The sequence below is a fragment of the Meleagris gallopavo genome, chromosome 21, assembly GCF_905368555.1.
Source record: "Meleagris gallopavo chromosome 21, MGAL_WU_HG_1.1, whole genome shotgun sequence".
NCBI classification, from domain to species: Eukaryota; Metazoa; Chordata; class Aves; order Galliformes; family Phasianidae; genus Meleagris; species Meleagris gallopavo.
This window is the reverse complement of record NC_139424.1, coordinates 6,052,455-6,073,885: the sequence shown is the minus strand read 5'-3', so window position 1 is coordinate 6,073,885 and position 21,431 is coordinate 6,052,455. Positions and strand designations below refer to the sequence as shown.

The window sequence follows — 21,431 nt, the reverse complement described above, 5'->3', positions numbered from 1 at the left end:
GGTCAAAGGCAGTGCAGGCAGTTCAGTCCAAAGCAGAGCTTGGAGCCTTGGCTCTGAGTGCATTTAATGGGAACAAGACCATAATAAAGAGGCTTGCAAGCAGCACCAAGGAGGAGAGCTGTGTCTGATGTTTGGAACAGAAGTGTTTGCAAAGCAGGCTCTGTGGTGAGGGGCAGTGCTGCTGGGCTGGGCAGCAGCTTCTTCATTCAGGAGCATGTATCCTGCAAAGCAGGGGTTTCTGAGAGGCACAGAGCTGGTTTCTGTTAAGCGAAGGCAAGAGCCCTGTGGGATCCTGCTTAGGGAGTGCTAGCAATAACTAAGCAGGAAGTAAGAGACCTGATAATGTCACTGATTGTGGAGCAAGGGACAGGAGAAAAGACTTGCAGCACTGTACTCCGTACCTGTGGAAATGGTGGTTCTCAGGCTGGAGTTAAATTGCCCTTCCTTGGCCAGGAAGTGACAACGTGAAGCTGACTAAGGCCATATAGCAATAAACTTGTTGGCAGATGCTGAATAGAGCCGTGAGCTGTTCTGGTGTCAGTGCTGCCTGGGTCCTTCTTGCATCTGAGCTGTCCTTTTGTTAGGAGCTGTTTCTGTTTAGGGCAGGGAAGCAAGGAGCTCACACACCATCGTTTGTGAAGGAAGCTGTTGTCTGAGTGGCCTTGATCTCAGCAGAGGTGTTTGTGTTTGGGCAGGAAGCAGGCAGCCTGCAGGCCCTGAGCGTGGTGCAGAGATGAGGGTAAAGCCTGTTTGTGTCTTCGCTCACACGGGCTTTGAGTATGGGGAGATGTGTATATCAAGTGAGCTTATGGGGTTTCTGCCTTTGATGTATGAGATGGGTGTTTCATGTATAAAGAGCACCTGGGTGGTTTTAAGCGCAAGCAGGCTCTGCTCTGTGGGGCAGAGCTGTCAGCAGCCTCCAGGGAAAGGGTGGAGCGGGCTCAGCTGTGCTGGGGTTCTCAGTGGTTTGCAGGAAGTACACAGTGCTGGGCTTCTGCTTTGCAGAGCTGTTTGTTGCTTCAGAAGGGATCTGGCCGATGGGTTTACTGGATTTGAGGTCATGGTGACAGTCCCTGGATCCATCGGTGTCCTTCATCTGGCTGATGTGTCCCATTCTGTGTTTTCCCTGCAGGGCTCTGAATGGAATGCCTCCAATCTGGAAGACTTGCAGAACAGAGGGTAAGTAGCTTCAGGCCATCAGCTTAAAAGCAGGAGCCTGCCCTCAACACTTGTCTATGCACTAAACCTTACCTCCTGAGTAACCTGAGACTTATTAAAGGATTTGCAGATCTGAACAAGCTCTTGCTTCCTCCAAAGTCTATGTCCCACAAACAAGCACCCTAAAGTAAAAGAATCTCATTCCCTGACCTTGACTGACATCCCCTTGGTGAACAAAGGAAGCCAGCAACCTCATAGCTACAAGCAGCAGAAAGCTACAGTTACTTAACTGGATGCTGTGTTGCTGGCTCTGTGCCCCTCTCTTAAGCCTTTGCCATTACTGGAGCCTGGAGCTCCAGACTGCAGCAGGAAGGAAAACGTGTGAAGGAGCATTTGTTCCTTTGAGTGGGGCCCAGTAGGAAGTACAGTGCTGTTGCTCTTGGGCTTAGCAACGGGGGCTGCTCTGCTTTCTGCCTTTCCTCTCTTTCAGACACAAGGTTAGAGTGTCCTCTCCCTAGGTCAGGTGGATCTGAGCACCAAGATTCTGTAATTAAACCATTACTTACAGGTTTGGCTGATTTATGCCAATCTAGTGGAAAAAAAATAATCCCTGCTGAGTTGAGTTTGATAGCAGACTTCTGCTCCGTGGAGAACCAGCGTAGCAAAATTGACTCATTAAGCCAAGGGTCTGCTGCAGTTTCCATGGTCAAGCAGGTCCCACTTGACTGCTAATGATCTCATACCAGCTGGAGAGATGGGACGTCCCACACAGTGCTCTTCTAAGTCTGGCAACCCAGCATGAGTGCAGTTCACAAACACCTTTCAAGCGACCCTCGGGGCTGAGGGACCTGGACGGAGTGGTAAAAACCATATGCTTTCTCACTCTTTAATTCCAGAAAACTTAGAAGAAATAAATCTTCCCAGTAGCTCGTTGTCTGTTAACTCTCTCTGTATTTATTTTATACATTTGTTTAACTACAGTATTGCTCCTGAGCTTGTGCCTTCAATCTTCTGTGTTATTGCTGCAGCAGGAGGAAAGACTCACGAAGGAGCTTTGAGAAAGCATCCAACACAAGCAGAATGGGCTGTGCAGGAATGTTAGCAACACTTAGAGCAGAGAGGTGATGGGCAAGCAGAGCCATCTGACAGATGTGAGGGAGAGCTCTGAGTTGTTCAGAGAGCTCTTTTGTCTGTGTTGGGCAGCGTTTCCTTGCTCTCAGTCCTAATTTCCAGGGAGGTACGTTCAGGACTGCAACTCTGAATGCTCTGCATTTTGCCAATCACAAAGGGAGGCAAAGCTTACCTAGAAGCTGTGATGTGTTTCTGAACCCACTGTGTTCTGCACAGTCTGCATTTTTATCTGCCGTGTGTTTCCATGCAGGGTGCGGTACATTTTGAATGTGACTCGAGAAATAGATAACTTCTTCCCTGGCCTTTTTGAGTACCATAATATTCGGGTGTATGATGAAGAAGCAACAGATCTTCTGGCTTACTGGAATGATACCTACAAATTCATCTCCAAGGCAAAGTAAGTCTTTTCAGAACAGACCAAGTGCATTTAGAAGATAAATACTAAGCACTTATTACTTTCCCAATGATTTTGTCAACTAGTTTTCTTACTTGCCTGCCTAGACATTCATTTTGTGGTCTTTTTAAGTGCTAGAGTTGCCTTCCGTGAGCTGTCGTTCTTACATCTGCTTGTAAAAGGAGCAGGTAGGGCTGATAGGAGGTGATCTCTCCTGTATCAGGGAGCAAGCAGTTTACCTGCTGCTTAAGAGACACGGTGGGTCTCCGGAGTGCTGGTGGGAGGAAAAGGCAGTAACAAATGGAGCAGGGTTTATCAAAAGTAAGAAGGAAAATTTTGAAATACGAGCACAAGCATAAGCTGTTCCCTGCTTAGCTAGGCTGTACTGTGAAGCCTACAGTCTGGAAGCAGGTTAGTGTAGTGTTATATAGAGCAAACTCTTCCCTTTTAATAAGAGAAATGCCTGCATAAGTCTCTGAGCTGTCAGTTACACAGAGTAATCTGATAGTGGATGTTGAAAGTTGTCACTTTTTACTGCTAAGAACTGTATCCCAGTTATACGAGCTGTCTCCAGTTAATTCAGCAGCCTTTTTATGGGAAAACTGGTCAGAAAGCAGAGTGGCATATGTTGCCTTTAAAGTATTGTTTCCATTATAGCAGTCTGTCTTCTCTTAACTACAGCTGGTGCTTGCTGATTTCTCATAGCCTTGAAAAGCTGACTTGTTTTGAGAATGTCTCTCCTGAGCAAGTTGTAGATACATATTTTATTGAAGACTGTTTCTTTTAAAAGACATCACTGTTTTCCCTTGAGTTCTGGCTTTAAAGTGTTGTCATCCTCAAGTACTTTTCTGCCCAGAATAATTTCCACTGGGCTTGAATTGCTGGGCCTCAGTTCTACATGTGATGTGATGGAAGTGAGGAGTCTTTTAGGCTGGAGCTGTTACCATACCCCTTCCTTTGTCCTGTCTGCCTGCCTGCTGGCCAGGGGTTGTGCTGGCCAGCAGTCTGAAGACTGCTGTAAGGTTTGCTCAGCTTGATAAATGCATGAGGATGGCAATAGTTGGAGAAATTCTTGAGGATGACAGCACTTCAAAAGCAGTACTTAGGGGAGAACAGTGATGTGCAAAGACTGCTATATAGCATAGAACCCCCTGAGAGTGCAGACATCTCTGAGCAGCGTGGCTGCAGGTATGGGCTCAGGCAGCTGTGATGGCTTGCTGAGGCTCGTGGCTGTGTGTGCTCCATCACCTCCCAGTTTGTTCTGTGGAGCTTCGTGTGGCTGGCAGTACAGAAACCTGGCACGTGAAGGAGAAAACTCCAGGAGCCAAAGTGAAATTTTCTCAGCCTTCACTGTACCGGTGTGCAGAGGTCAGAGATAAGGGCCAGCTAGCCTTCCTCCTCCCATTTCACAGCAGGCAAACACCTCTGAATTCCTGGGAGCAGTGCTGGCTGCCCACATGTGCTGCCTGTACCAGCCTCCCCCAGGCACAGCGGGTGCTCCTTCAGCTCACAGACACTGTTTGCTTTCCCCTCAGTAAGAAAAATCTCTCGTTCTGGGTGGGAGCTAGGAAGGGCTTCCAACACCAGATAAAGCAGAGCTGGTTTTGTCCAGTCACCAAACCCAATAAATATGTTATCAGTAGTTTACAGTGGAAAAGGATCTTTGTGCTAGCAGCTCTCCTGAACTGCTTGGAATCTTCCAAGATTGTTTGTGGATAGTGATACCGTGTTTGTGTGACAGAAACCCTTTTTATTTGGAGAACTGCTTGTTTCCAAAGGGCTGTTAAGGCTGGAGGATGCCATATCAGTCCTCAGAGTCTTCCTAAATCTGCACAAACAATGTTTGTCCACTTTGGAAGAGCTCTTGTAACTAAATCTGTTAAGAATATTAAGATTTTGTTCTTCACTTTCTTTGTCTCTTGCTCCAGTTTGTAAATAGGATTTCCAGATGACGACCGAGAGACTCCAAACGAGTCCATGGCACTGAAAATATTTGATAATGCTCTGGTAGATAATTTGCTGTTTTCTTAAGCTTCTCAGAGGCCGTGCTTTCTGTTTAGTGATTCTCTTTGTGTTTCACATCAGGAAAAATGGTTCCAAGTGTCTGGTGCACTGCAAGATGGGGGTGAGCCGCTCAGCCTCCACAGTCATCGCCTACGCCATGAAGGAGTACGGCTGGAACCTGGACAGGGCGTACGACTACGTGAAGGAACGGCGCACGGTCACCAAGCCCAACCCCAGCTTTATGAGGCAGCTGGAGGAATACCAGGGGATCCTGCTGGCAAGGTGAGGGAGAGGAATGACTGGGAAACTGAAGGGTAGAGCTTCCATCCCTGCGTTACGGTTATCTGGAGAAAGGTGGTGCTTTGTTTTCATGGCTTGGGACGCGCTGGAACAGGTTGCCCAAGGAGGCTGTGGATGCCCCATCCCTGGAGGCATTCAAGGCCAGGCTGGATGTGGCTCTGGGCAGCCTGGGCTGCTGGTTGGTGACCCTGCACATAGGAGGGGTTGGAACCAGATGATCATCGTGGTCCTTTTCAACCAGGCCATTCTGTGATTCTATGAAAATGGGTGTAACAAAGAGCTTTTAGGAGCCTGTTTGGCTTCTAAGTTGGCTGTGGTTTTCTTTAAGGGATTGCTACTACTATCCGAACGCAGCATTCAGAGCTGTGCAGGCTCCAGCAGAGATAAATGATGTCCCTCTTTCTTGGCAGGGAGCTGGCTTTGTCTCCATCCCAGCCTTCCAGCTCCCTGTTGAATGTGCCCCTTCCCAGCAGCTGGTCTGGTTTTATTTAGATCGCTTTGGTAGGTGTTGCTGTTAGGGGAGGGGACAGGATGTTCTGTGCATTGCAACAGTGGTGTTTGTTCCTATATGGAGTGCTAGGGCTGGGATGGGGTACAGGCAAGTGTCTTGTAATCCCAAACCTATCACCTATTAGCAAAAAGACATAACATTGCAAGAAATCTGCTTGTAAGCCATGTTAAGCAATGTCTCCACGTGATCTGCTGGAAGGAGGTAGTGATGCTTTTGTGCTTTGCCAGATGATTTATGTAGGACCTGGTGTGCCTTGCAGGGCAGCAAATTTCAGCAGAGCTACCCAAGCTGGCTCTCCTGCTACAGGAGGTGGCTGTTAACATCTTTTGGCCAAAGCAGCAATTTCATGGCTGCTTATTGCAGTTGAAAGGTGCCCGCCCTGTGCTGTTCTTCACAGCAGCTTGGGTATTCCTGTGCTCTCTTCCAAGGCACCCAGGGCTCTGTCTTTCACTTCTATTCCCATCTTGTTTTTGTCCTTTTGGCCTTTCCCACTCACTTGCAGAGATCTCCCTTCCCTCTCTTGCTCATGACTTCCCTCTCCACTTGCTTCCAGCTCTGATATCTCTGTTGGGCCAGGTCTGGTTTCCTGATTTTTACACCAAACCCCAAACTCTGATCTAGAGGTGACCTGACCACATAGCATGGCCAGGCTGCAAATTCAGTCTTTTTGGGTGGAGGAAAAAAAAACATTCAAGATGAGAAAAGCATCAGCATCCTGTACAGCTGTCACAGGTTTGTAAATACCTGAGAAGAGCCTGGGTTTGCTAGCAGCTGCTGCATCACATCTTCAAGGCCTCAGCCCTGCTTTGGCTAATCTGTCAGTCTGGTAGTTGGTGGCACACCTATGAAGCCACCTTGTATAAATGATTTGGTTAAGAGTGTTTGGTTTTCTTTCCTGTCTGTTTCAGTAATTATGTTCTCAAGAGGGAAGTCTTTCTTGCTGCCAACACGTGGTGCAGCTGCCCTCCCACTTGAGCACATCACAGCTCCTGACCTACTCTGCAAGTCCCTGTACAATGGCACAAACAGGATTACTCGTGAGGCTTTAAAAAATGCAAGAGCAGTGCATTACATCTGTGCATGTAGGACTAAAAAGCCTGCAGTAAGTGAAGCTTCACTGAAGCAAGGAACAGCCTCTCTGTGCTGCTGGAATGAGCCTTCTTTATGTGCTTCTTTTCTCATCTCTAAACTGCTTTTTCTCCCCTTTCTTCTCCATTATTTAGCATTCCCCTCTGGCTTCCAGCTGCCTTGTTTATTGCTGTGGTATTCCAGGCCAGGTAAAAAAACAAAAACAAAACCCAACAGATTCATGCTCATGTGACTGCTCGGATTTCAGAGGGAAGGTCTGTGATGGCAGCCATGTGCTCGCACTATCTAGTTACGGTTTTGTGTTGAGCTTATAGCAACTGGGACGTGTTTTCCAGCTGTAAAATGAAAACCCCCTGCCTGCTTTTAGTCACAACAGCAGGCGTGTTTTGCTTTGGAGCTATCGTACTTCCTGGGATTAGTTAAGCTGTCCCCTCCCTCTGGTGATAGCAGCAGAGAGGCTGAGCTAAAACCCTGTTTCTTCTGTTAGTTATGGATAAGTTGCAGCAAAACACCGTTTGGCATCGCCTTGTGCAACTTGTGAGCCAGCAGCAGTGGTCTTCCCAGGAGCCTGGAGGTCTGGCTGCAGCATGGCCATGAGCACACAGCCACCAGCTGGGCTCTGCTGGGTGTGAGGAGAGGCAGTGAGCACCGCTGAGGTTCAGAAAACATCAGCAGCTGCTCCCCAGGTTATGCAAGCAGAGACATGGGCAGTCCTTGCCGTCCCTTGCAGACAGGCCCAGATCTATTGCTGGCACCCAGCTGTGCTCCAGGACCCCCATGGATGGAGCCTGCACCCCATGGCAGTGCCTGCTGGCATCTCGTCCTGACCTTCCTCTAGGAGGACTCGTTGTGCCCCATGCCACGCATGAAAGCTGTTGCTGAGATGGGGTTAAGAAGCTAAATCCGTGATGGATTATTTTCCTTAGCTGTCGGGCACCCACAGCTAAAATTGCTGCATTCTAATTAGTTCAGTAGCGTCTGTTAATTAACTTAACTGCAACCGGCGGACGTGTCTGGGAGCGATGCTCACACTGGCAGGGGACTGGAGAGGTTTGGCTGTGTCTCCTGTGGATTCCAGGGCCTGTCTGTGGTATGTGCTCTCCTCCTAGGGGCAAGTGGTGGAAGCACAGCCCTGTGGCCACGGTCACTCAGCAGAGCCCTGGCCAGCTGATGCTGTTTGGTTGTGACAAGTTGCCTCCTTGGCTCTCTGTAAGCCCAGAACACGGGCTGGTTTTGTGGCAGGTGGAAGTTATGGTGGTGCGATGCTTGGACCTTTCTAAAGGGGCTTTCCAAGAGCTGCAGAACTCTTGACCTTCCTTCCTGTGGAAAGACAGGTGGTGTTTGGGGCTAATTGCTGGCTGCAGAGAATGTCTTCTGTGTTTTCCCATCACGCTCATACATGTACCAGCACACTTCTGGTTACCAGGGGCCCGGTACTGACCACTGAAGCTCCTCAGAGGAAGGCATGAGGGAAATGAGTCTTCATTCTTTGTCCACCACCCAGGATTGGGGACCCTGTCCCTTCTGGTCCCTGCTCACCTGCAAGCACGTGGGAGGACACCCTCTGGCTGAGGAATAACCAGTCTATAGCCACTCAAATTTTGTATTTGATGAGTAGTCTGATAAAATACTGCTAGGGAATAGTGTGTGTATGTGTGTGTGTAGTCAATGAAAAGCAGCTTGTTATTGGGACAGCTCTTCCAGCAGCAGGTTTGACCCTGAAACACTGAGGTTAAGCTGCAGCTGTGCTCACTGTCTCCAATATTTGCAGTTTTTTCGTGTGGGCTGCATCCTCTTACAGCGAGGTGGCTCTGGTATGTGAAAGCACCACTCAGTGTTTCCTCTGCTCTTCCTCCCCGCAGCAAGCAGCGGCACAACAAGCTGTGGCGTTCACACTCTGACAGCGACCTCTCTGACCACCATGAGCCCATCTGCAAATCAGGGCTGGAACTGAACAAGAAGGAGATCACTACCTCGGCCGACCAGATCTCTGAGGCCAAGAGCAACGACAACCAGCAGCCCATGTCTCCCATCTACCCTGCTGAGCTGGACCGGGAGCAGCTCGCAGAGGATGCAAATGTGATTGAGGAGAGCTGTGTGAAAGAGAGGAGGGTCCACCTGGAGTTCACGTGTAGAGATTTCCACGTGGAGCAGGTGGAGGACAAGCTGAACCTGAACAACATCAATGGCTGCACAGCAGGGTGCTGCGTGGATTCTGTCCCCCCCGATAACTGCCACGCTTCCGAGGCCTTAATGCAACTCCAGCACCCCTTGGAAATAGCAGAATTTCCTGATTTGACTGTAGATGATCTGGAAAAAGATGCCCTTAAACCTGATATGAACGTGCACTTGGTTCCCATGGAAGAATTCACTTTGTGCTTAAAAGACTCTTTCCAGTCCCCAAACCAAAACGCGCCGAGTCCTCAGCAGAACGCCCAGCCTGAAGGGACAGACCTCAGTGCAGACAGGATTGACTTCTTCAGTGCTTTGGAGAAATTCGTGGAGCTGTCTCAGGAGAGCAGGTCACGCAGCTGCTCCCACTCCCGGCCGGAGGAGCAAGGTGCTGGGAGGAATGGGGCAGCCAGGCTGCCTGTGCTGGAGGTGCTGCCTGCTGCAGACGTGGGTGCAGATGCCCAAAGGAACAGCTCTGGAAACTCCCCTCAGGCATCAGATGACTCTTCCACAGATGAAGAGCAACAAAAGGTTAAAATGGCTTGCTGGGGGCTTTAGGAACTGCTGTTCCAACCTGCCTGTGGGTAGCTGCCTTGCTGTGGGGTTGCTGCGGACAGGGGTCTTGCTAGTTCCAGCCTTTAGGGGAGAGATTGCTAGATGCTTGTCCTTCTCTGTGCTTTTAGAAGCTTGCTACTTTCTGTGCTCTTTGCTCAAACACCTGTTTACTGGCAGTGCAGGGCTGAGTCAACCTTGACCTGACCTGCTCTGTTGTTCTCATGAGAAACTTATTTTTGAGTTTCACATCAGGGGAGCGGATAGGTGGGACGTGAGCCATTAGGGCAGCTGAGGGCAGCCAGCATCCTGAACCTGCACGGGTAGTTTGTCTGCCTCGAGGAATGCACCAAATAACAGGACAGAGCTGGCACTTCTCCCTGCTTGGAAAACACCAGCACTGAGACAGTAAATTGAGGCAGATGTAGAGCTTCTGCTGATTGAAAAAGAGAATGAACCTGGCCAGGCCCAAGGGGATGGTCTCGGGTATTTGTGGCTGACTTCTTTCCTGGGGCAGAACTCAGTAACCTCTGAATTTAGGCACCTTTCTCCTACTATTGCTTCCTACCCTACAGCAGTCTCGCAGGGTTTGATGGTGTCCAGGGCCATCATTTTTTTTAGGAGCCTCTCTTATTTAAATTCCACCCTGCATTGCTTGAATCGTTTCCATCTCCATGTGAGGCACTAAGGCTCATCCAAATAGAAGAGGCCGACTCTGTCCAGTAATTTGGCAGGAAGAGTTTCTGTGCTGCTGGGGGGAGCATTGCTGCCCATTCTGCTCCGGGAAACCAGAGTGGTTCAGCACTCAGCCCTTCTTCATGCTGCCCTTCTGTTCACTCCCCTACCTGAACAGTCTCTTTGAACATCTTTAGTTCAGAACTTGGGTTTTTTGGTTAACTGTTTTTCCCTCAGAACTCGTGGCAAGAAAATAACAATTCTTAAATCTCAGTCTGAGTGGAAATCCAGCCTGGAATATGTAGAGTGCAGGGCCAGAGATTGCTTCTATGTTAGCGATCATTCTGTACTTGCAATCCATCCCTGCACATCAGCACACACGCTTTCTGCTCCTTTGGAGGAGTGCCATTAAGCTGCTGCTATGTGCTGTTTGTAATTCCTGTTTCTGCCTTGCAGGAGGTCCCTGAGCTGCCTGGTGCCGACCATCTCACACGGTCCCACTCAGAAAATGCCATTTCGGTGAAGGAAATCATCACAGAGATCGAGTCCATCAAGCAGGGAGCAGGGCCTGCTCAGCAGAAGGAGGGTTCAGCCAACCTCACCTTGACACCAAAGAGGAACACGGTGCACGACCTGCCTGTGGAGGCGATTTGGGCATCGGAAAGAGCGGATCAGAGCGAAGGACACCAGGAAAAGGAGAAAGACCCTCTGCAAGCTGAGCAAGAAACTGCTCCCTCACCGCAGCTCTCCTCCTGTAAGTCAGAGCTGGAGGAGGGTGAGCAGCACAGCGTCCACCCTGAGCCCAAGTGGTGCCCCGGCTCCGTCCGCAGAGCCACGTTGGAGTTTGAGGAGCGCTTGAGGCAGGAGCAAGAGCACCAGCACGTGTCCCCAGTCTGCATCCTACTGACCCGCAAGAACTCCAGGAACGACTCTGCTGCTGCTGAGCTGCTGCCACGGGGGAGGACGGAGGAGCTGCCCCTGGAGTTGGCTCCAGAGGGTGATGCGGTGCAGGGCTCCGAGGAGCTGCTGTCATTGGGGGCAGAGCAGCCTGCAGGCAGGCAGCTGCCCACACCCCTCACGCACCCCACAGAGCCCAGCCCAGGGCAGGAGGAGCACAGGGTGGTGGTCTCGTTTGATGGCACGGAGGAGCCGGCCCTGCCTTCCCTCCTTCCCAAGAGAATCGAAATCATTGAGTTCACTCCTATGGTCAGGGCTGCCGAGGGCCCCGCTGCAGGCAATGAGCAGCCCGCAGCCCTCCCTCTGCTGGATGAAAACTTGAACCCGTCCCTGTGCTCCGAGAAGGCAGCGGCCTCTCTCAGAGCTCTGGTACACCCGCCACTGCCAGAGCACGTGGTGCAGCAGCAGCAAGCTGCCTGCACCCTGCTCAGCCCCAGCGAGGAAGGCCCTGCCTTGTCCTTTCCCCTCGGTGCTGCTTCCCCCTCTGCTCAGCCCTCCTGCACGCCCTCAGCCAGCCCCGACCGCTCCGCGTTCCCCTGTGTGATCTACCTGGAAGGCGTCACCGAGCAGAGCACGAGCACGGACGATGAGCCGACCACGCTGTGCGGCACTGCGGGAGCCGGGAGCCTCCCATTCAGGGACAGCAGCCAGGCTCCATGCCAAGGTGGTGCTGGCTCCTCAACCAGCCTGCACGCCGCAAATGTGGACCTTCTGGACATCTCTCTGTGCTGCAGCCTGTCCCACAGCTCCAGCAGTCGCAGCGTGGGGGAGCGCAGCAGCAGCCCCGGGCTGGTCAAGCAGCGAGCGAAGGAAATAGAGGCACGGATCCGGCACGCAGGGCTCACCACCCCCTCCCAGATGAAGCGCTCGGCATCCTTGGCCAAACTGGACTGCCTGGAGCTCTCCAAGGATGACTTGTCGGAGAGGGAGGCAGCCTCCCGCTGCACCAGCCCCGTCCTCCTCGCCTGCGTGGCCCTGGGTGCAGGCTTTCATGGGGCGAGGTCAGAGCAGAGCTTGGAGAGCCCATGTGGGAAATGCCACCCGTTCTCCCCAGCCACCCTCCAGGATCCCAAACCTGCTCAGCATTTTGTAGAGCAGCTCAGAACAGCCGAGTGCATTGCGCAGAGCAGGCCGGTGGAGCGCCCGCTGGCTCAGTACGCCAAAGAGTGCGGCTCCAGCCAGCACAGCTCGGCTCCCAGCGCCGGTCCCACGTGGACTGCCCCCCAGGAGGGACCCTCTGTGTTGGCAGCACCCCGACAGCAGCACGGTAGAACTCACCCGTTGAGGAGACTCAAAAAGAGCAGTGACAGAAAGCGGACAAGCAATGCCCTCTATAACACCATGTGATTGTGAGCGCTCCGCGGTTCCAGCCGGGGAGCTGCGCCGTGATCACACGAGGGGCAGGTGTAATATAAGGAACATGCACTTTATTGGTTAATTTTATATATATATATATTGTCATTTTACCGTTCCTGGCGCATGTAGGTGTGGGTTGGTTCTTCTGTGTGTGACTCTGACTGCAGGACTGTTGGTTGGTTTTTGTTTTTTATGGTTTTTTTTTTTATGAACTCGGATAACCTCAGATGTTCTTTTTGTTGTTGGTTTGTTTTAAAAGAACACCTCTCCCTGTTGAAAACGGATGCTGGCTCACTGCAGCGGGGCAGAGGTTTGCTCAAAACCAGCTCCTAGATCCTCACTTGAATCAGCCCCGTGCCTCAAGACGGTGCTGGGCGTTGGGGCGAGAGCCCACCCAACTGTGAAGGCTGTGCCAAGTCCCCTTTGTTCGCTTTGTGCTGCAGGCTGGAGCTGGATGGTGCTGGCAGGTCCTTGATGGAGCTCAGTTCTGCCCGTGTGCCCAGGGGTGGGCTCGGGGATCCTCAGCTCTGCCCCCACCTCCTCCCCCAGCCGAGAGCCCACGACCCCGGAGTGTTCTTCTAAAACAAACACCTCAATAGGGCAGGAGCCCTCCCGTTACTTGAATTCTGCTGTGGGCCTTCCACGTTCATGGCCATATCGTGTCCTCTGCTGCCTCCCTGCACCCCAGAGCTGCCCCACATCCCCTCTGCATCCCAGTGGCCCTTGTAGTTGTTACACATTTTGTTCTCACACTGAATGCAAAGCTTTGTCCTCTGCTGCCACTCCTGTACTCAGCCCCGAGGGAGGATCTTTCCTGGAAGTTCTTGTTTTTTTGCTAAATTGTATATATGATTATTTATATAGATTTTTTCGTTTCTATGTTGGCTATTATTTTGTTTCTTTTTTTTTTTTTTTTTTGGAAGGGCAAGACTGCTTTCTGTAAACTGGAAAACAACACCACTTTCCTCACCCTCAGTGCTGTCCATGGCAATCTGCACCCAAACGCAGTGGCTTTGGCCAAATGTCTCCTCCAGCCCTGTGTTCTCTTCTGCAGCTCCTTGCCTCTCCCAGACCCACATGGTTACTCCCAGTTTCAGCCTGCTCTGCACTGCCTGGTGCCTGGCCCTGCCGGGAGCTGCAGAACGGCTCCTGCTGCTGAAAGTGCAGTGCCCAGAGAGCACAGGGCAGGAGGAGCAGCAGCCCAGGCTGTGTCTGGAAAGCAGCAGCAGTGCTGCAGGCTGTGCTGGGATGAGCTCACCTCCAGCTGCAGGACAGCTTGTGCCACCGGAGCCATTTGGGAGGATTTGCCTCTCCTGCTGTTCCTGGGCTCCTCCTGCTACCTTGCTGCAGCCCAAGGCCTCGGTGCATGTCCTGCTGTAGCTCTGCGAGCTGCCCTAGCAGTGTTGGCTGCAGTTTGGAGCGCAGCCCGAGGCTCGGATAGCACCAGGCCATGGCTTGCTGCAGGGCCACGTGGCTCCCAGGGGCTCCAGCTGGCCTTGGAGCCAGGCGAGCAGCACAGAAAGGCCATGTGCCCCAGGGTCAGCTGTGAAGGACAGCTTCAGCCCTCTCCTCCCCAGCTTTCTCCACCTAGTTTGGTCTCAGGAGGGGTATCCTTTTTGCAGAGCAGAACTGTGTTTCCTCCCGATGCTCCTCTCTGCAGAGCAGCGGTGCTGCAGGGCCCTGCTGTCCCCTTGTCCCCAGCCCAGCTTTTTTCCCTTCCAGCATTACAAAGGCACTGAGGGGCTCTGAACCCTCTGGCAGAAGGGGTGCACGGTGCCGGGTGCTCAGCCAAAGCCACCAGGCTCAGAGCTTCCCCCTGGGGCTGTGCACCCCATCTCTGTGCTGTCAGCTCTCCCCTTGCCGGTGGGCTTTTGGGAGGAACGCGGTGTTTGAAGGGCATTTTGTACAAAGCAGCCGTTCCTTTGGTCTCACCAAGCCCTCCCAGAGGACGCTCAGTTGTTTACATTGACTCCTGTACAATATCTCAGCCATTGCCCCCCCTGCCCCACCTCTGCCCGTACTGTAAGCGTGAGCCTTGCACAGACGGATAGCACCCGCGTCCACCTGGTTTTTACACTGTGTTCTGTTGCACTCTATGGTGTGTGTGTGCGTGTGCGCGTGCGTCCCATCCTTCCCAAAGCCATCCCATGTACAGACCCCCCCCCTCGGCCCCATCCTGGAGGTGACCCCCGGTGAAAGGGAACCTACGAGGCACCGTTGGGCCGCAGCACTGGGATAGGGCTGCGCTCCCGGCCATTTCTCACAGCACCAAGACCCGTGCTGGTGCCTTTCCATCCCTGCCCTGACATGCGGTGTCCGTGTGCTGGGGATGGAGCACACGTTTGCCCCCCCCGGGTGTCCCTCGGTGCCTGGGATCGTCCCTTTCCCCCACCTCCCCCCTATACTCCTCTAAGAGACTTTATGACCGATGTGCTCCGCTGTTTTTAAATGTGAACTCGTGCACTGATGTGCAGATTCAATGTTCTTGTTACTGAATGAATAAAAGTTTTATTTTGACGATGATGTCAGCCTGCTGTCTCCTGCTCGAGGCTGGGGGGCTCTGTGTCCCCACCGGGAGAGTAGCTGTGTCCCCTCCCCCCACCCCCCCGGCCCAGGTGATGCGCTGAGGGTGGAGGACTCCAGCCCCAAAATCCTTCTGGGGCTGTGCCCAGTGTGAGCCCAGGCGCTGGGGGTGTTGCAGTAGGGCTGGGGGTGCCCGGCCTCCTCTGCTGCCCCCTTGGAAAAAGGCTCCTGGGGTCCCCCGCCCCTGTGGGGATGTGCAGCGGGGCAGAGCTGTGGGGTGCTGTGACGGGATGTTGTCCCGCAGCCCCCGGGTGGGTGGATGGATGTCACTTTCCCCGCTGACCCGCTCAGCACAGCCAATGCTCTGCTCGGTGCCCTTGTAGGGGCCATCGCCCGCTGCCTTTCCAGGAACCCCCTGCCCCGGCTCCCCCCGGCCTGACGATCCCTTTAATCCCCTTTGGGCCGGTGCAGTCCCGGCTAAATCCCAACGAGCATCCCGTGGGGGCGGGCGAAGGGGGGGGCAAGGGGTGGGCGTAGGGATGCTGCGCCGCCGCCGCCCCCCGCAGCACGTATCCCCCATCCCGGTGGGTTCGGGGCGGGCAGCGCTCGGCCGGGGGCGGGCAGGGCCCGGTAAGGGCAGGCGGGGCCGGGCCCCCCCTCCCCTCCCCTCCTCCTCCCGGTGCCCGCAGCGGGGGGGCCGTGCCGGCCCGGCTCCGGGCTGGGCTCAGCTGTTCCCTGCGGCACTGCGCGCCCCGCGCAGCCCGACCGAGCGGAGCCGAGCCGAGCCGGGCCGTGCCGTGCCGTGCCGGGCGGAGCGGGGCCGGGGACGCGGGAGCGGGCGGAGCCGAACGGGGCAGCAGCGGAGCGCAGGTGGGAGCGGGGTCGGTGATGGGGCCGGGCCGGGGGGAGCGGGGGGCGAGGGGAGAGGAGAAGGGCGGTGGGAGCGGAGCGGAGAGCCCCGGGCCCCCGGCCCCTCGTCCCGCCGGGCCCCGCCGGGAGATGGCTATAAATGGAAAGTGACCTCTGGTCGTTCCCGAGCGGCCGCTGCGGATTCAATTGTGGCAACGTAATGGCACGGCCGGGAGCGGGGTGTCCTGCCCGCACCGCGCCCGCTGCCCCTGCACCCCCTGCACGCTGCCTGCAGCCCCTCCGACCCCATCTGCCCGCACCCCTTGCGCCGGTCCTGCAGCCCCTGCACCCCACCTGCACCCCTCCTGCACTCCACGCACCCTCCTGCACTCCACCTGCACCCCACCTGCCCCCCAGTCACCCATGCACCCACCTGCACCCCGTGCACCCGTCCTTCCTGCACCTGCCCCTCGCTGCCCCCAGCTGCCCCTCGCCCCCCAGGCAGCCCCTCATCCCTTCCCTGTCCCCATCCGCACTCCCAGCTGTGCTCCCCTTGTGCCAGATGGGTTCTGCAGGACATCCCCACGCAGCTCCTCGCTGTCCCCCAGCACTGAGGGCCTTGTCCTGGTGGTGACACCACTTCGGGGACCCACCAACTCCTGGGCAGTGCCAAAGGGGCACAAACCTGCAGGGACGCGCTGTGCTGCGCCAGGCTGTGATGCCGACTGACCCCAAAGGGCACTGTGGGGTTGTGGGGTCACCATCCCACGGGCACTGCAGAGCTGCAGCACTGGGAGTGACATTGGGGTCTCCAGGAGGGTCAGTGCACACCTGGCAGGGGCCCGGGTGATGGGGGCATGGGTAACCCCAATTAGACCCCCCCCAGTGCTGTGCAGAGCTCCAGGCTCCTCTCCACTCCCTCTGCACATGGGGCCGTGTGGCTGTGCTGCCCAAAGCTCTGGTGTTCTGAGTCCCCAAGCACTGGGGAGGTGTGACCCAGGTGGGAGACCTCAGATCACTGCTATCGGATGGGACACGAGGGGACACATGGGGATGAGCTGTGACCCAATGCATGGCACCTCCTAATCCTCCCCCAGAGCTTTTTGCAGCCCCGCTTTCCCACTGTCACTACATATGGGTCAGCTCCAGTGATGGCCACAGGGCAGGGCACAGCCATGGGGATGGGATGGACATAGGACATGACACAACCATGGGGGTGGCACGGGCATAAGGCATGGCACACATATGGGACATGGCACAGCCATGGGGCATGGCACAGCCATAGGGCATGGCACACCTATGGGACATGGCACAGCCATAGTGCATGGCACAGCCATGGGGGATGGCACAGCCATAGGGCAAGACACAGCCATAGGGCATGGCACACCTATGTGACATGGCACAGCCATAGGGCATAGCACAGCCTTGGTGCACAGCACAGCCGTATCCCCACCACAAAGCAGACAGACAGCACTATGCCATGGAATGCTGGTGCCCAACACCCACCCCAGCACCCACAGCTGCTCCAGGTCCTTTCTGTGGGGCCAGGACCGCACCAGGTTCCATCTCCATCCCACGCCATCACCACATCCCCACGCTCCCTCCAAACCTGGATGGGGGATCCCTCGCAGCACAAGATCTGTGGGTGTTGAGGTCCCTGTGCCCTACTGGGGGGCTCCACGTCCTGACCTGTGCCCCCACAGCCATGAGCCGCCGCGTGGTGCGCCAGAGCAAGTTCCGTCACGTCTTTGGGCAGCCAGTGAAGGCCGACCAGATGTATGAGGACATCCGTGTCTCCAAGGTGACGTGGGACAGCTCCTTCTGCGCCGTCAACCCCAAATTCCTGGCCATCATTGTGGAGTCGGGTGGCGGGGGGGCCTTCATGGTCCTGCCCCTGTCCAAGGTGAGCGGAGGCGTTGGGACGGGTCCCCCCATGGGTGGTAGGGGGTGTGGGATGTGATGATGGGCTCTGCTCTGGGCGTAGGATGTGGTGATGGCTCTGCATCTCTGCCCCCATATCCCCAATCTGTGGATGGCTCAAGGACCCTGGGGGAGTTACTGGCACATATCCTGGGGACAACTGCAGTGACATAGGAACCCTCCGTCCACTTTCTCCCCAGCCCCAAATCCCTGTGTGTGTGTGTGTTTGTGTGTGCACCCACCCCAACACAGGGACTGGGCCCCCCCACCATAGGGGGTACAGAGCAACCCATCCCCAGCCACATTGCTGCCCTCTGCATCCCCATGAGGCTCAGTGCCTCAGTTTCCCCATGGCTCCCTCCGTGCTGTATCCGTGCTGGGGCTCAGGGGAGGGGTCCCAGGCTCATCCCTCCCTCCCCGTGTTGCAGACAGGCCGTGTGGACAAGAACCACCCGCTGGTGACGGGGCACACGGCTCCCGTGCTGGACATCGACTGGTGTCCCCACAACGACAACGTCATCGCCAGCGCCTCCGAGGACACCACCGTTATGGTGAGGGGCGGGCGGTGGGGGGGAGGGGGGACGTATGGAGGGCCCCCCCCCTTTCCCGTTGCTTTGCTGCCTGCAAAGTGTCACCGACCTATTTTTAGAGGCAGTGCCATGTGTGTGTGCTGCTGGCGGCAGCCGCTGGCTCCATGATGCAGCACTTTATGCTAAATATACCCTCCCTGCGACTCAGCACCGGGGGGGCCACATGCGGCACAATGGGGCTGTGCTCCCCCCATCCCCCCCGCACCACGTGCTCCCTGCAGCATCAGGATGTGTATCAGAGCAGTTCTGAGGTTAATTATCCCCGTGTCCCTCCCCCAGGTGTGGCAGATCCCAGACTACGTCCCCGTGCGCAGCATCACGGAGCCGGTGGTGACGCTGGAGGGGCACTCCAAGCGCGTGGGCATCATCTGCTGGCACCCCACAGCCCGCAACGTGCTGCTGAGCGCAGGTGGGGCTCAACCAAGTCCTGTGGGAACCAATGGTGGTTAACCCCAAATCCCCACTGGGGGTCAATGGTAGTCACCCCAAATCCCCACTGGGAAGCAATAGTAGTCACCTCAAATCCCAGTGGGGACCAACGGTGGCCTCTCCAACTCCCACAAGGAACCAATGGTGATCACCCCAAGTTCCATAAGGAACCAAAGGTAGTCACCCAAATCCACACTGAGGATCGATAGTGGTCACCTCAAATCCCCCTAGGGAACGACAGTGGTCACCCCAAGTCCCACTGGGGACCAACAGCAGTCACCTCAAATCCCCACTGGGAACCTGTAGTGGTCACCAGTGGGGTGACACTGTCCCGGTGTCCTCTGCAGGCTGCGACAACCTGGTTATCCTCTGGAATGTGGGCACCGGGGAGATGCTGCTGGCACTGGAGGACATGCACACCGACCTCATCTACAACGTGGGCTGGAACCGCAACGGCAGCCTCCTGGTCACCACCTGCAAGGACAAGAAGGTGCGCGTCATCGACCCGCGCAAGCAGACGGTGGTGGCGGTGAGTGTCCCCAGCGTGTCCCCATTGCCACCTCCCCGCATCTCTCCCCTCTCCCCGCTAACGGCCGACCCCACTAACCCCGCCCCTCTGTGTTTGCCTTTAACCCGCTAACGCCCAACGCAGGAGATAACCAAACCGCACGACGGCGCCCGGCCCATCCGCGCCATCTTCATGGCCGATGGCAAGATCTTCACCACCGGCTTCAGCAAGATGAGTGAGCGGCAGCTGGGCCTCTGGGACCTGGTATGGGGCCGCGCTGTGACCCACTGTGCCCCCCAGGACCCCGTGTGCCCCCCCAGGACCCTCCGGCGCCCACGTCCATTGGAACCCAATAGCTGTAGCAGGGATGGATCCGCGCCCTCACACCCCATCCCTGTGCCACGCGCTGACTCTGTGCCCCCATCCCCAGGAGAGGTTCGCGCCCCACGAGGGGCTGAGGCCCGTGCGGGCCATCTTCACGCGGGAAGGACACATCTTTACCACGGGCTTTACCAGGATGAGCCAGCGGGAGCTGGGGCTGTGGGACCCGGTAACGAGGCCGCATGGAGTGATGCTCCCGGGAACTCGGCTTCCCAAACCCAAACCCAAATCCATTCTTCCCCAAAATATGACGCCGAGTTCCCCGTGTGCTGTGCCCGTGTGCCGTGCAGTGCCTGGGTGTGCGGTAGGGGAGGTGGGTGGGGGTATCCATAGGGCGGTGCAGGTAAGCTGGAATGGGGTGTGGGCATGCCAGGGGGGTCCTGGGGGTGTCCCCATCCCTATGGTGTGCAGTGCCGAATGGTGTGGCTGATGGAGGTGGGGGCCCGGCGCTCACCCCCAGCTGCATCCCTGCAGAAAAACTTCGAGGAGCCCATTGCACTGCAGGAGATGGACACCAGCAATGGGGTCCTACTGCCCTTCTACGACGCCGATTCCAGCATTGTGTACCTCTGTGGAAAGGTGACCCCCGGATCCCCCCGCTTTACTGCCCCTCCCCGCCATGGGGAGAGGTCAGGGGGCTGACAGCCCTCCCCATATCGGCAGGGGGACAGCAGCATCCGCTACTTTGAGATCACGGACGAGGCGCCCTACGTGCACTACCTGAACACTTACAGCAGCAAGGAGCCACAGCGTGGCATGGGCTTCATGCCCAAAAGGGGGCTGGATGTCAGCAAGTGTGAAATTGCCAGGTTGGGGCTGGAGGGGTCCGGGGAGAGGGACGGCAATGGGAGGAGCCATCCAGACCCCAACCACCTCTGCCCCACTCAGGTTCTTCAAGCTGCACGAGCGCAAGTGTGAGCCCATCGTCATGACGGTGCCACGCAAGGTGAGCCCTCGGGCACCTCTTGAGGACAGTGGGGTTTTGGGGACAATGGGATTTCAAGGGGGAGAGTTGAGTGTCCCATCTCACTGTGCCCCCACGTTGTCCCCGCAGTCAGACCTCTTCCAGGACGACCTGTACCCTGACACACCGGGCCCTGAGCCGGCCCTGGAGGCGGATGAGTGGCTGTCAGGGAAGGACGCGGAGCCCATCCTCATCTCGCTGCGGGACGGCTACGTCCCCGTCAAGAATCGGGAGCTGAAGGTGGTCAAGAAGAACATCCTGGACAGCAAACCCCCCCCAGGCCCGCGCCGCAGCCACTCCACTTCCAATGCCGACATCTCTGTGAGTGTCCCATCACCTCCCCAGGGGACGTGCCGCCCTACAGGGACAGCGGCCCATGGGGGGCATCGGCCCATGGGAACCTTGGTGCATGGAGATGTTGGTCCATGGCGGATATTGACTTATGGAGATGTTGTCCCATGGGGACGTTGGCCCTTGGGGATGTGGCACAGCCTGTCCCCTTCCTCAGGGGCTGATGGCCATGGCGGGGTTCTGTATGCACAACACCGACCCTTTGTGTCCTCCCACAGACCACCGCCCTGGACGAGGTGCTGGAGGAGATCCGGGTGCTGAAGGAGACGGTGCAGGCGCAGGAGAAGCGCATCTCCGCTCTGGAGCACAAACTCTGCCAGTTCACCAATGGCACGGACTGAGGCATGGGCATGGGACTGCGCCCAGCCCGGCATTAAACCGCATCCCGCAGCGGGCAGGAGGCCACAGCCATGTTCTTTCCCCAGGAGCTGGTGGGGGGGGGAGGGGGTGTCGGACTCTGGACCCCCCTACCCCATTTTATTCCTAGGATGCCAGAATGCATTTGGTGACTTTGGTACATGGGGCTCCCTCCTGGCAGCCATGGGTGCCAGGATGGGGGTGTTGGTCCCCCTCCCAGTGCTGGGGTACGGTGCCAAACGCCACCCTGACCCCACAGC

At 56.0% G+C, this 21,431-nt stretch overlaps 2 protein-coding genes across 11 annotated transcripts in view; both read left to right on the top strand.

Annotated features, from left to right (window-relative positions):
* SSH2 (slingshot protein phosphatase 2) overlaps positions 1-14,822 on the top strand; it is a 72,125-nt gene extending 57,303 nt beyond the window's left edge. For all 7 annotated transcript variants that reach the window (XM_085241137.1, XM_085241136.1, XM_085241139.1 and 4 more), the window contains 5 exons: positions 1,133-1,179; positions 2,540-2,686; positions 4,769-4,969; positions 8,450-9,290; positions 10,443-14,822. In XM_085241137.1, the coding sequence (XP_085097263.1) occupies positions 1,133-1,179; positions 2,540-2,686; positions 4,769-4,969; positions 8,450-9,290; positions 10,443-12,290 (3,084 nt within the window). In that variant the 3' untranslated portion in view covers positions 12,291-14,822. The remainder of the gene's footprint in view (positions 1-1,132; positions 1,180-2,539; positions 2,687-4,768; positions 4,970-8,449; positions 9,291-10,442) is intronic.
* A 656-nt stretch (positions 14,823-15,478) lies between these two features.
* CORO6 (coronin 6) lies at positions 15,479-21,209 on the top strand. Of its 4 annotated transcripts, XM_085241169.1 has the most exons (12): positions 15,479-15,692; positions 17,375-17,574; positions 18,020-18,142; positions 18,461-18,590; positions 18,958-19,139; positions 19,263-19,382; positions 19,549-19,668; positions 19,974-20,078; positions 20,163-20,308; positions 20,388-20,445; positions 20,554-20,784; positions 21,033-21,209. In XM_085241169.1, exons 2-12 carry the CDS (start codon positions 17,377-17,379, stop codon positions 21,153-21,155), a joined length of 1,536 nt encoding a protein of 511 aa, XP_085097295.1. In that variant the 5' UTR covers positions 15,479-15,692; positions 17,375-17,376; the 3' UTR covers positions 21,156-21,209. The 4 variants fall into 4 exon arrangements, with proteins under 4 accessions (XP_085097295.1, XP_085097297.1, XP_085097294.1 ...); XM_085241171.1 differs by lacking the exon at positions 19,549-19,668 and having other exon boundaries at positions 15,481-15,692; XM_085241170.1 differs by lacking the exon at positions 19,263-19,382 and having other exon boundaries at positions 15,482-15,692.
* Positions 21,210-21,431: the final 222 nt, after the last annotated feature.

Bases quoted from the DNA above. Each gene is read 5' to 3' on its own strand.
- CORO6 (XM_085241169.1), top strand. From the start codon at position 17,377: ATGAGCCGCCGCGTGGTGCGCCAGAGCAAGTTCCGTCACGTCTTTGGG. The intron at 19,140-19,262 runs GTGAGTGTCCCC...CGCCCAACGCAG, and splicing joins GCAAGCAGACGGTGGTGGCG to GAGATAACCAAACCGCACGA. The intron at 19,383-19,548 runs GTATGGGGCCGC...CCCCATCCCCAG, and splicing joins AGCTGGGCCTCTGGGACCTG to GAGAGGTTCGCGCCCCACGA.